The sequence below is a fragment of the Pseudochaenichthys georgianus genome, chromosome 17 (genome assembly GCF_902827115.2).
Source record: "Pseudochaenichthys georgianus chromosome 17, fPseGeo1.2, whole genome shotgun sequence".
Lineage (NCBI taxonomy): Eukaryota > Metazoa > Chordata > Actinopteri > Perciformes > Channichthyidae > Pseudochaenichthys > Pseudochaenichthys georgianus.
Genome location: NC_047519.1, coordinates 40,612,818 through 40,625,317, shown reverse-complemented (window position 1 = coordinate 40,625,317; position 12,500 = coordinate 40,612,818). Strand labels below are relative to the sequence as shown.

Here is a 12,500-nt window from a genome sequence, read left to right as displayed (position 1 = left end):
TGTTCAATGCAGTCCAACAAGGGTCTTTTGTTGGAACTTGAGCAATGCAACAAAACGTTCAACGGTTCAAAGTGTTGGACAATTGTGAATTGCAAAATGACTGAGGATAGGTAGTTTAAGCAACCAGAGTTGTTCTTGTTTCTCACAAGAACCTTATACGGTTACTCAATGATTCCATAAAGACCATCAACATCAGCTGTGATGGCCGAGAGATTAAGGTGTGGACTTGAAATCCAATGGGGTCTCCCCGCGCAGTCTCGAACCCTGCTCACAGCGTTGAAGTCTCTTAAGCTTCTGGAGCTGTCTGATTGCTTCATGTCTTCAACTGTCCTCTTAGCCGTTGTTCAAATGCAGTCCAACAATGGTCTTTATGGGAACTCGAGCAATGCAACAAAACTACCATGGTTCAAAGTGTTGGACAAATGCGGTCCGAGTGGATAAGGGGTTTCACTTGAGGCTAGGTAGTTTAAGCCAGTGGTTCCCAAACGGTGTGCCCCGGCACACTGGTGTGCCGTGAGGAAAGTCCGGGTGTGCCGTGGGATTTTGTGACAACCATACGTTATTATTGCAATATACAAACTACATAAAATAATTATTTTTTTATTTACTATATCAGTACTTTGTAGGTTTATATGTACGTAATCTGCGCGACTACATCTCCACCTGCAGTGCTGCATAAACATGGCTGAGTCACGATAACTCTCGAGGGGTGGAGGACGTATGCCCATTATTTTGAGTTCATCCGAAGAATAGACAGGAATGTGACGGTGAGGGTGCAAACTGTGTCCAGGCCAGAAGGCTGTTATCCGCTGCTGTAAACACCACGTCAGACCTCAACAAGCACCTGCAAAGAACACATGCTAAGGTGGAGCTACCCGCACACGCTATGTGTTTGTTTATATCAGTCTGTTCTTCTTCTCTGTCTTCCGGTTGTTGCCTGTTTTGAATGACGAATACACACTACCGCCGCCTGCTGGTAAGGAGAGTTATTGCCACTCACGCATGCGCAGTTCGTACGTGCTCGGCTGAAGTCTTTGCGGTGTCTGGTTCCAGTGCAACACATGGCCAATACGCAGGAGAACACGCCGACGCAACAGAGTGAGCAGAGATAGACTGCACAAAATATACAGATAGCAGGAGACAGAGAACAGCCATGGTCAGATAGGAAAACATTCAGGATGGAAACTGAACCTAAAGAGAACATTTGAAACTTTAGCAGTCTGCGTGATCTGCCTGCAGGGAGGGGCGTGCCGGCCCTGCGAGTAAAGTAACGAGTTACTTTATGTAGAGAGTAACGAAGTAGTGTAATACTTAAGTAATATGTAATATGTAATATATTACTTTTTTTTAGTAACGACTCTGCTGAAATGTTACATTTATAATTTGTAGTTCAGGACCATGGACAATGCAGCTTCCTTGCATTGACAGTTATCTGTGCTGAATTTCCTTCCGTCTCATTTTTAATGGTGTGACCTGTCTGGTTTAAATGAGTGTGTTGCTGCTTTGATGAAGCCTAATTTGATAACGTTTCAAATTCATTTCTGAAATATTTCGTTACTAAATATTTCATGAGTAATATAGTTGTCTTTTATTTGGCATTTGTAAATAATTATGCACATTTACAGATATTTTACATATGAGTGATAACACGTGTTATCAGGGCTATTTTGCACAATAGGTGTGCCTTGAGATTTTGACTTGTCCTTTGGTGTGCCTTGGGGACAAAAAGTTTGGGAACCACTGGTTTAAGCTACCAGAGTTGTTCTTGTTTCTCACAAGAACCTTATACGGTTACTAAATGATTCCACATAGATCATTAAAATCTGCTGTGATGGCCGAGAGGTTAAGGCGTTGGACTTGAAATCCAATGGGGTCTCCCCGCGCAGGGTCGAACCCTGCTCACAGCGTTCGAAGAATCTTTAAGCTTCTGGAGCTGTCTGATTGCTTCATGTGTTCAACTGTCCTCTTAGTCTTTGTTCAAATGCAGTCCAACAAGGGTCTTTTGTTGGAACTTGAGCAATGCAAAAAAACGTTCACGGTTCAAAGTGTTGGACAATTGTGAATTGCAAAATGACTTGAGGATAGGTAGTTTAAGCAACCAGAGTTGTTCTTGTTTCTCACAAGAACCTTATACGGTTACTCAATGATTCCACATAGATCATTAAAAACAGCTGTGATGGCCGAGAGGTTAAGGCGTTGGACTTGAAATCCAATGGGGTCTCCCCGCACAGGTTCGAACCCTGCTCACAGCGTTTGAAGTCTCTTTAAGCTTCTGGATCCTGCTGATTGCTTCCAAGTGAAGTATTAAAAGCTCCCAAACTTGTTCTTGTTTCCCGCAAGGAGCTCATACGGTTACGTGAGAATTCCTGGAAGAACAAAGTAAAACTGCATTGAGGGCCGAGTGGTTAAGGTGTTGGACTTGAAATCCAATGGGGTCTCCCCGCGCAGGTTCGAACCCTGCTCACAGCGTCTGAGAAGGCTCAACTCTTCTTACGTTACTTATTTTCTGTGTGGTCCTTCAACTGTTGTTTCACACTTGGTTTGATGGCTCCGAGAATTGCGGTCCATTTCAACATTGGCTGTGCTAGTAGCTCCAGTACTGTTTATTCCTTGGATCAAAGTGACAGGCTAGGTGTGAAATGTACACCAAAGTTGATCTTGATTCAACGACCAAAACCCTTAACATTACTGGGAACTGCAGGTACTTAAAGCTACGAAAGCTGTTCTTGTTTCCCACAAGGAGCTGATACGGTTCAACCAGAATTCCATAGTGAACTACAAAAAACAGCTGTGATGGCCGAGAGGTTAAGGCGTTGGACTTGAAATCCAATGGGGTCTCCCCGCGCAGGTTCGAACCCTGCCCACAGCGTTCGAAGAATCTTTAAACTTCTGGAGCTGTCTGAGTGCTGCATGTGTTCAACTGTCCTCTTAGCTGTTGTTCAAATGCAGTCCAACAAGAGCCTTTTGTTGGAACTTGAGCAATGCAAAAAAAACGTTCACGGTTCAAAGTGTTGGACAATTGTGAATTGCAAAATGACTTGAGGATAGGTAGTTTAAGCAACCAGAGTTGTTCTTGTTTCTAACAGGGACATTATACGGTTACTCAATGATTCCACAAAGATGATTAAAACAGCTGTGATGGCCGAGAGGTTAAGGCGTTGGACTCGAAATCCAATGGGGTCTCCCCGCGCAGGTTCGAACCCTGCTCACAGCGTTTGAAGTCTCTTTAAGTCTCCTGCTGATTGCTTCCAAGTGAAGTATTAAAAGCTCCCAAACTTGTTCTTGTTTCCTGCAAGGAGCTCATACGGTTAGGCGAGAATTCCTGGAAGAACAAAGTAAAACTGCATTGAGGGCCGAGTGGTTAAGGTGCTGGACTTGAAATCCAATGGGGTGTCCCCGCACAGGTTCAAATTCTGCTCAAAGTGTTTGAAGTCTCTTAAGCTTCTGGAGATTGCTGATTGCTGCATGTGTTAAACTGTCATCTTAGCCGTTGTTCAAATGCAGTCCAACAATGGTCTTTTATTGGAACTCGAGAAATGCAACAAAACTACCATGGTTCAAAGTGTTGGACAAATGCGGTCCGAGTGGATAAGGGGTTTCACTTGAGGTTAGGTAGTTTAAGCCAGTGGTTCCCAAACGGTGTGCCGTGAGGAAAGTCCGGGTGTGCCGTGGGATTTTGTGACAACCATACGTTATTATTGCAATATACAACTACACAAAAATAATTATTTTTTTATTTACTATATCAGTACTTTGTAGGTTTATATGTACGTAATCTGCGCGACTACATCTCCACCTGCAGTGCTGCATAAACATGGCTGAGTCAGCGATAACTCTCGAGGGGTGGAGGACGTATGCCCATTATTTTGAGTTCATCCGAAGAATAGACAGGAATGTGACGGTGAGGTGCAAACTGTGTCCAGGCCAGAAGCTGTTATCCGCTGCTGTAAACACCACGTCAGACCTCAACAAGCACCTGCAAAGAACACATGCTAAGGTGGAGCTACCGCACACGCTATGTGTTTGTTTATATCAGTCTGTTCTTCTTCTCTGTCTTCCGGTTGTTGCCTGTTTTGAATGACGAATACACACTACCGCCGCCTGCTGGTAAGGAGAGTTATTGCCACTCACGCATGCGCAGTTCGTACGTGCTCGGCTGAAGTCTTTGCGGTGTCTGGTTCCAGTGCAACACATGGCCAATACGCAGGAGAACACGCCGACGCAACAGAGTGAGCAGAGATAGACTGCACAAAATATACAGATAGCAGGAGACAGAGAACAGCCACGGTCAGATAGGAAAACATTCAGGATGGAAACTGAACTAAAGAGAACATTTGAAACTTTAGCAGTCTGCGTGATCTGCCTGCAGGGAGGGGCGTGCCGGCCCTGCGAGTAAAGTAACGAGTTACTTTATGTAGAGAATAACGAAGTAGTGTAATACTTAAGTAATATGTAATATATTACTTTTTTTTAGTAACGACTCTGCTGAAATGTTACATTTATAATTTGTAGTTCAGGACCATGGACAATGCAGCTTCCTTGCATTGACAGTTATCTGTGCTGAATTTCCTTCCGTCTCATTTTTAATGGTGTGACCTGTCTGGTTTAAATGAGTGTGTTGCTGCTTTGATGAAGCCTAATTTGATAACGTTTCAAATTCATTTCTGAAATATTTCGTTACTAAATATTTCATGAGTAATATAGTTGTCTTTTATTTGGCATTTGTAAATAATTATGCACATTTACAGATATTTTACATATGAGTGATAACACGTGTTATCAGGGCTATTTTGCACAATAGGTGTGCCTTGAGATTTTGACTTGTCCTTTGGTGTGCCTTGGGGACAAAAAGTTTGGGAACCACTGGTTTAAGCTACCAGAGTTGTTCTTGTTTCTCACAAGAACCTTATACGGTTACTCAATGATTCCACATAGATCATTAAAATCTGCTGTGATGGCCGAGAGGTTAAGGCGTTGGACTCGAAATCCAATGGGGTCTCCCCGCGCAGGTTCGAACCCTGCTCACAGCGTTCGAAGATTCTTTAAGCTTCTGGAGCTGTCTGATTGCTGCATATGTTCAACTGTCCTCTTAGTCTTTGTTCAAATGCAGTCCAACAATGGTCTTTTGTTGGAACTTGAGCAATGCAAAAAAACGTTCACGGTTCAAAGTGTTGGACAATTGTGAATTGCAAAATGACTTGAGGATAGGTAGTTTAAGCAACCAGAGTTGTTCTTGTTTCTCACAAGAACCTTATACGGTTACTCAATGATTCCACATAGATCATTAAAAACAGCTGTGATGGCCGAGAGGTTAAGGCGTTGGACTCGAAATCCAATGGGGTCTCCCCGCGCAGGTTCGAACCCTGCTCACAGCGTCTGAGAAGGCTCAACTCTTCTTACGTTAATTATTTTCTGTGTGGTCCTTCAACTGTTGTTTCACACTTGGTTTGATGGCTCCGAGAATTGCGGTCCATTTCAAGATTGTCTGTGCTACATGGTAGCTCCAGTACTGTTTATTCCTTGGATCAAAGTGACAGGCCAGGTGTGAAATGTACACCAAAGTTGATCTTGATTCAACGACCAAAACCCTTAACATTACTGGGAACTGCAGGTACTTAAAGCTACGAAAGCTGTTCTTGTTTTCCACAAGGAGCTGATACGGTTCAACCAGAATTCCATAGTGAACTACCAGAAGCTGCTGTGATGGCCGAGTGTTTAAGGCGTTGGACTTGAAATCCAATGGGGTCTCCCCGCGCAGGTTCGAACCCTGCTCACAGCGTTTGAAGTCTCTTTAAGCTTCTGGATCCTGCTGATTGCTTCCGAGTGAAGTATTAAAAGCTCCCAAACTTGTTCTTGTTTCCCGCAAGGAGCTCATACGGTTACGCGAGAATTCCTGGAAGAACAAAGTAAAATCTGCTGTGATGGCCGAGAGGTTAAGGCGTTGGACTCGAAATCCAATGGGGTCTCCCGGCGCAGGTTCGAACCCTGCTCACAGCGTTCGAAGATTCTTTAAGCTTCTGGAGCTTTCTGATTGCTGCATATGTTCAACTGTCCTATTAGTCTTTGTTCAAATGCAGTCCAACAAGGGCCTTTTGTTGGAACTCGAGCAATGCAACAAAACTACCATGGTTCAAAGTGTTGGACAAATGCGGTCCGAGTGGATAAGGGGTTTGACTTGAGGTTAGGTAGTTTAAGCTACCAGAGTTTTCTTGTTGCCCACAAGGACCTTATAAAGTTACTCAATGATTCCACATAGATCACTGAAATCAGCTGTGATGGCCGAGAGGTTAAGGCGTTGGACTCGAAATCCAATGGGGTCTCCCCGCGCAGGTTCGAACTCTGCTCACAGCGTTCGAAGAATCTTTAAACTTCTGGAGCTGTCTGATTGCTTCATGTGTTCAACTGTCCTCTTAGTCTTTGTTCAAATGCAGTCCAACAAGGGTCTTTTGTTGGAACTTGAGCAATGCAAAAAAACGTTCACGGTTCAAAGTGTTGGACAATTGTGAATTGCAAAATGACTTGAGGATAGGTAGTTTAATCAACCAGAGTTGTTCTTGCTTCTAACAAGGACCTTATACAGTTACTCAATGATTCCACATAGATCATTAAGAACAGCTGTGATGGCCGAGAGGTTAAGGCGTTGGACTCGAAATCCAATGGGGTCTCCCCGCGCAGGTTCGAACCCTGCTCACAGCGTTTGAAGTCTCTTTAAGCTTCTGGATCCTGCTGATTGCTTCCAAGTGAAGTATTAAAAGCTCCCAAACTTGTTCTTGTTTCCTGCAAGGAGCTCATACGGTTACGCGAGAATTCCTGGAAGAACAAAGTAAAACTGCATTGAGGGCTGAGTGGTTAAGGCGTTGGACTTGAAATCCAATGGGGTCTCCCCGCGCAGGTTCGAACCCTGCTCACAGCGTTCGAACCCTGCTCACAGCGTTCGAAGAATCTTTAAACTTCTGGAGCTGTCTGATTGCTGCATGTGTTCAACTGTCCTCTTAGCTGTTGTTCAAATGCAGTCCAACAAGAGCCTTTTGTTGGAACTTGAGCAATGCAAAAAAACGTTCACGGTTCAAAGTGTTGGACAATTGTGAATTGCAAAATGACTTGAGGATAGGTAGTTTAAGCAACCAGAGTTGTTCTTGTTTCTAACAAGGACCTTATACGGTTACTCAATGATTCCACAAAGATCATTAAAATCAGCTGTGATGGCCGAGAGGTTAAGGCGTTGGACTCGAAATCCAATGGGGTCTCCCCGCGCAGGTTCGAACCCTGCTCACAGCGTTTGAAGTCTCTTTAAGCTTCTGGATCCTGCTGATTGCTTCCAAGTGAAGTATTAAAAGCTCGCAAACTTGTTCTTGTTTCCCGCAAGGAGCTCATACGGTTACGCGAGAATTCCTGGAAGAACAAAGTAAAACTGCATTGAGGGACGAGTGGTTAAGGCGTTGGACTTGAAATCCAATGGGGTGTCCCCGCACATGTTCAAATCCTGCTCACAGCGTTTGAAGTCTCTTAAGCTTCTGGAGATGACTGATTGCTGCATGTGTTCAACTGTCCTCTTAGCCGTTGTTCAAATGCAGTCCAACAATGGTCTTTTATTGGAACTCGAGCAATGCAACAAAACTACCATGGTTCAAAGTGTTGGACAAATGCGGTCCGAGTGGATAAGGTGTTTGACTTGAGGTTAGGTAGTTTAAAGGAATGGTCCACTCATTAGATAATTAATCAAAACTTCAGTATTTAGTGAAACGTTATGTTTAAACCATACCCTGAAGAAATCAGCGATATTCCCCGGTAAATAATGATTTTATAGCTCTTTTTTATCAAGACTTGTATATTCCGTCTGGCCGCCGCCATGTTTGCCATTTTCAGTAGTCACGTGATGGTCATGACGTAAAATCACAGCCCATTCATTTCATTCTGTGCAAAGAAAAAGCAACCTCTTAATCCAGATATCTCACCATGACTCGCGTATGCATGCACGTGCAGGGTGTGGTGTGCTCCCCTGGGAAGATTTTTTTTAAATGTTGAAGTTAAAAGCATCAATCTGGTGCACTTTGAGAGCAACATTAGGAGATCTATGGAGACATCTCTCAACACCCAAACACAACTGTAAGCAGATTTTCTTTTAATTTATGGATATTTGACAAATCACTCCCCTTTCAAACTGTATTCTTCTTTATTAATAACTGTCATATAGTATTTTATACCTGTTTACTTTATTCTCTTATTTTTTTTATAACTATAATGATCATATAAAGATGTGCCTTTACCTCACTGGTTGTAGAAAAAGCTTCTTATATTCGTTAGCATAGCTAGCTAACCAGATGCTAATGATAACAACAGAGTTATTGACTGTCTGATCAGTATGACAGATGAGCAGATCGCCACTGGGCTTTCAACTAAAGACACAGACACGCAGAAACTGCGGCATGTGTATGGACTTATCGGTACTGCAATTTCTGAAGTGCTGGAGTGGCGTTCTGGTGCTCTCCGTCAGAACTGCACCCCTGTCAGTCGAGACATATACCACGTGATGACACGTTAGGCTCGTGTTGTGTTCAAGGACCCTGACCTTGGCCAGGAAAAACAGGCACTCGCTTGTTTAATTTGTTTGCGGTCTAGATTTCTTTCATTTTTTTATTTTTTGCGTGTGTTTATAAATGACATCGAGGGCCGTACCAAATTGTCTCGCGGGCCGTATACGGCCCGGAGGCCGGAGGTTCCCCACCCCTGACATAGATCATTAAAATCAGCTGTGATGGCCGAGAGGTTAAGGCGTTGGACTTGAAATCCAATGGGGTCTCCCCGCGCAGGTTCGAACCCTGCTCACAGCGTCTGAGAAGGCTCATCTCTACTTACGTTAATTAGTTTCTGTGTGGTCCTTCAACTGTTGTTTCACACTTGGTTTGATGGCTCCGAGAATTGCGGTCCATTTCAAGATTGGCTGTGCTACATGGTAGCTCCAGTATTGTTTATTCCTTGGATCAAAGTGACAGGCCAGGTGTGAAATGTACACCAAAGTTGATCTTGATTCAACGACCAAAACCCTTGCAGATACTTAAAGCTACGAAAGCTGTTCTTGTTTCCCACAAGGAGCTGATACGGTTAAACCAGAATTCCATAGTGAACTACCAAAAACAGCTGTGATTGGCGAGTGGTTAAGGCGTTGGACTTGAAATCCAATGGGGTCTCCCCGCGCAGGTTCGAACCCTGCTCACAGCGTCTGAGAAGGCTCAACTCTTCTTACGTTAATTATTTTCTGTGTGGTCCTTCAACTGTTGTTTCACACTTGGTTTGATGGCTCCGAGAATGAATTGGTGCGGTGGGCTAATGCTAATAATGCTAATGCCAGCAAATACAACGGCGGCTTCACAAAACGTTTCCGAGTTTTACGGGGCGTGGTTTGCAATCCGCCCAGCCATGTTTTCTTGTTGCCCACAAGGACCTTATACGGTTACTCAATGATTCCACTAAGGCCATCAAAATCAGCTGTGATGGCCGAGTGGTTAAGGTGTTGGTCTTGAAATCCAATGGGGTCTCCCCGAGCAGGTTCAATTCCTGCTCACAGCTTTTTCAGAGTCTTTAAACTTCTTGAATTGACTATTTGCTGAGGTTTCTGTAATCTAGGTGCATTGTGAGAATGGGTAGATTACATCCTCGGTTTAAAGTCTCCAAGACATGTTGTCCGTTTCCAATACGCTTGCTTGTTCCGACTGGATATGCAGATTTAAAACACACGTTGCATTCATATCTGAGTCGTTTAATGTTATCATAAAAACAAATATATATAAGATCATAAATGGTTAAATTCCTATTTGTCTTGCATTGCTTGTCCACCACTAAATAAATATAAACACTGGAGATAATTCTGCATTACACATATTATGGCATATTTGCAGCTCACAGACCTGTTGACGGCGGAGTCAGTTCGGATGGTTGCTATGGGCGACCTCATGTTCTTCAGGTCCCACACTTTAACAGTGCGATCATCACTTCCTGATACAACGTTATCGCCCACCGTGAAGACAGCAGACGTCACCGTGCTGCAAGAAGACGAGAAAACAGGTTTAGACTGAAGGTAAAAGAAAGAAAGCATTGACTGTTACAACTTCATTTATTACGAGGTTTTATTCCAAACATATTTGTTTAAGTTACTTACATTTGGATGGCAGTATTGCTTATTCAACAGTTATTAAGCTGAATATTGAGTAGACTGATTATTACAGTAGAAGATACTTCAAGTTTCTCATTTGTAGCCGTTAAAATGTATCGACCCCCTGTGGCACAAATAACTACTACATATTATTTTAAATGGTAGTTTATTTAGTAGTAGTCCTTTTAATGTCCATAGGCGCTTTCATACCAAGTACTTTGCAGTACTTAGTTCCCAGTACTTAGTTCATCACAACTCTTTAGCAGATCGCGTTCACACCGGAAAATAAGTCCCTGAGGGAGAGTTAGGCAAATGAAGCCGCTGACGTCACTTCTTCTTCTTCTGCTTTGGGTTTACTGGCAGGCCGCAAACAACTTCACGACGTATACTGCCACCCGGAGTCCCCGGCCAAAAGTCTGGAACGCCGACACCTCCTCATCTCCACCGCTCCCATGTTTTCTTTTGTGTTGCCATAAGTTAGTCTCTCTCCGTTGGTGCGCTGGGCTAATGCTAATAATGCTAATGCCAGCAAATACAATGGCGGCTTCACAAAACGTTTCCGAGTTTTACGGGGCGTGGTTTACAAACAGCCCAGCCAATCAGAAATGGGAACCTTTTTCTCCCATGAAAGTACCTGACTAAAAAGGTGGTGAAAAGGTTCTCATGAGTATTCGTTTTCTCATACTGATATTCTGCACAAACTGTGCTGTTGTATTTACTGTATAGTGTCCTTACTGTAAGGTAATTATTATATGTACAGCACTTTTTTTTCGTTTTAAAAATGTGCTATATAAATAAAACTTGATTTGATGTGATTTGATTTGATGAACTAAGTTCTAGTTTCAGATTTTTTTGGTGTGAACTCAACATTTCAAGAACTATCGGAACTATACTGGGAAAAGTACTCCGGTCTGCTCAAAATGTCCTCATTTTATCCTTTAAAATCTTTGTAAGAAAGTCATACTTAGCTCATGACTTCTTGAGTTATGACCAAAACTTGTATTTATTATGTCAGAGTAAATCTGAGTTCTTCATTGAGTCATAGTGGACATTTGAAGAAATTCCTTGAAGCATTTCTTGGGATTTCATATTCACAATAAGGTGACTGACTGTGACCTTAAACTCTGACATGTATCCACCACATTCAGAACAGTCCATCTGTAGTTCCAAGAGGACATTTGTGCCACATTTGAAGAAATTCCCTACATTAGTTAATGAAAAATACTTTTGAAGATAATAGGAAGGACAACATAAAACCATTATGCCTCAAGACAAAAAAAAAAAAACATAATGTAATAAATTCATATCAGTAGTGAAATACTCAAAGAACAAGAAAAGATAATTATACACATATATTGTATATCAATACTTCTCTGCCTATATTGGGTTTCTTAACTGTAATGTAAAAAACCTTATTACTGCACATGAAAAGTGTGTGTGTGTGTGTGTGTGTGTGTGTGTGTGTGTGTGTGTGTGTGTGTGTGTGTGTGTGTGTGTGTGTGTGTGTGTGTGTGTGTGTGTGTGTGTGTGTGTGTGTGTGTGTGTGTGTGTGTGTGTCAGACTGACTCAGTGTGTCCCTGGAACACGTTGACAGAGTGTATGGACGGGTCTCTGAAGTCCCACAGTCTGAAGGTGGTGTCTCTGGACGATGTGACCACCAGACGCTGGGTGGGGTGAGTGCAGCAGTGTGTCAGCTCCTGGTCGTGGCCTGAACACACAATATAATACATTTAATATAATACAAAAACAGTTTAAGAGCAATAACTCATTTAGTACGACAAGAGAAGTGTCTATGGAAGCTGTGAGAGGCCAACATACAGTACACATGCTGCTATATTCCAAAGTCTAACAATAAACTCATATTAAAAACAGTATTAGAGAAATAACTAATTTAATAACAACTAGAGAAGTGTCTATGGAAGCTGGGAGGAGCAAACATTTTTTATTTTATTTTAAGAACATGCTTTAAAGTTCAAAGTCCTACTAATAGATTAATAACAGTATTATTGTAATATTGCTTTCATCCTACCGGTGAGTGAGTGCACGAGCTCTGAGGTCTCCACATCGTACAGATTTGCAGCTCGATCCCAGGACGCAGTCACCACCTGTTTGCCTCCCACCAGCCAATCAGCAGCGATCACCACGCCCTGATGGCTGCGCAGAGTCGTGGTCGCCACGCGGACAGACGGACAGTCGATCGGACCCTCCACCTCGTTATCAGCCTCGTCTTTATCCGAAAAGTCCACGTCCTCTTCACAGGGTGTTTGCTGAAGTGTTTCAGGAACATTAGAAACATTACAGACACACCAAACCGATACATTTCAAGTCATAGTGCATTTCTCAAAGTTAT

General features: G+C 42.9%; 1 protein-coding gene and 16 non-coding genes across 17 annotated transcripts in view; 16 read left to right on the top strand and 1 right to left on the bottom strand.

The window, feature by feature from the left end:
• LOC117462642 (WD repeat-containing protein 37-like) overlaps positions 1-12,500 on the bottom strand; it is a 53,513-nt gene that overhangs the window by 37,757 nt on the left and 3,256 nt on the right. The window contains exons 2-4 of the mRNA XM_034104908.2: positions 12,180-12,417; positions 11,717-11,858; positions 9,906-10,040 (exon numbers count right to left, since the gene is read on the bottom strand). Coding sequence (XP_033960799.1) covers positions 9,906-10,040; positions 11,717-11,858; positions 12,180-12,417 — 515 coding nt within the window. The remainder of the gene's footprint in view (positions 1-9,905; positions 10,041-11,716; positions 11,859-12,179; positions 12,418-12,500) is intronic.
• trnas-uga (transfer RNA serine (anticodon UGA)) lies at positions 1,826-1,907 on the top strand. Its single transcript has one exon. It is a non-coding gene; the product is annotated as a tRNA-Ser (tRNA).
• trnas-uga (transfer RNA serine (anticodon UGA)) lies at positions 2,171-2,252 on the top strand. Its single transcript has one exon. It is a non-coding gene; the product is annotated as a tRNA-Ser (tRNA).
• trnas-uga (transfer RNA serine (anticodon UGA)) lies at positions 2,385-2,469 on the top strand. The gene has a single exon. It is a non-coding gene; the product is annotated as a tRNA-Ser (tRNA).
• Positions 2,788-2,869, top strand: trnas-uga (transfer RNA serine (anticodon UGA)). The gene has a single exon. It is a non-coding gene; the product is annotated as a tRNA-Ser (tRNA).
• Positions 3,133-3,214, top strand: trnas-cga (transfer RNA serine (anticodon CGA)). Its single transcript has one exon. It is a non-coding gene; the product is annotated as a tRNA-Ser (tRNA).
• trnas-cga (transfer RNA serine (anticodon CGA)) lies at positions 4,949-5,030 on the top strand. The gene has a single exon. It is a non-coding gene; the product is annotated as a tRNA-Ser (tRNA).
• On the top strand, positions 5,294-5,375 carry trnas-cga (transfer RNA serine (anticodon CGA)). Its single transcript has one exon. It is a non-coding gene; the product is annotated as a tRNA-Ser (tRNA).
• On the top strand, positions 5,698-5,779 carry trnas-uga (transfer RNA serine (anticodon UGA)). The gene has a single exon. It is a non-coding gene; the product is annotated as a tRNA-Ser (tRNA).
• trnas-cga (transfer RNA serine (anticodon CGA)) lies at positions 5,916-5,997 on the top strand. The gene has a single exon. It is a non-coding gene; the product is annotated as a tRNA-Ser (tRNA).
• trnas-cga (transfer RNA serine (anticodon CGA)) lies at positions 6,270-6,351 on the top strand. Its single transcript has one exon. It is a non-coding gene; the product is annotated as a tRNA-Ser (tRNA).
• trnas-cga (transfer RNA serine (anticodon CGA)) lies at positions 6,615-6,696 on the top strand. The gene has a single exon. It is a non-coding gene; the product is annotated as a tRNA-Ser (tRNA).
• On the top strand, positions 6,829-6,913 carry trnas-uga (transfer RNA serine (anticodon UGA)). The gene has a single exon. It is a non-coding gene; the product is annotated as a tRNA-Ser (tRNA).
• trnas-cga (transfer RNA serine (anticodon CGA)) lies at positions 7,197-7,278 on the top strand. Its single transcript has one exon. It is a non-coding gene; the product is annotated as a tRNA-Ser (tRNA).
• trnas-uga (transfer RNA serine (anticodon UGA)) lies at positions 8,750-8,831 on the top strand. Its single transcript has one exon. It is a non-coding gene; the product is annotated as a tRNA-Ser (tRNA).
• Positions 9,138-9,219, top strand: trnas-uga (transfer RNA serine (anticodon UGA)). The gene has a single exon. It is a non-coding gene; the product is annotated as a tRNA-Ser (tRNA).
• On the top strand, positions 9,486-9,567 carry trnas-uga (transfer RNA serine (anticodon UGA)). The gene has a single exon. It is a non-coding gene; the product is annotated as a tRNA-Ser (tRNA).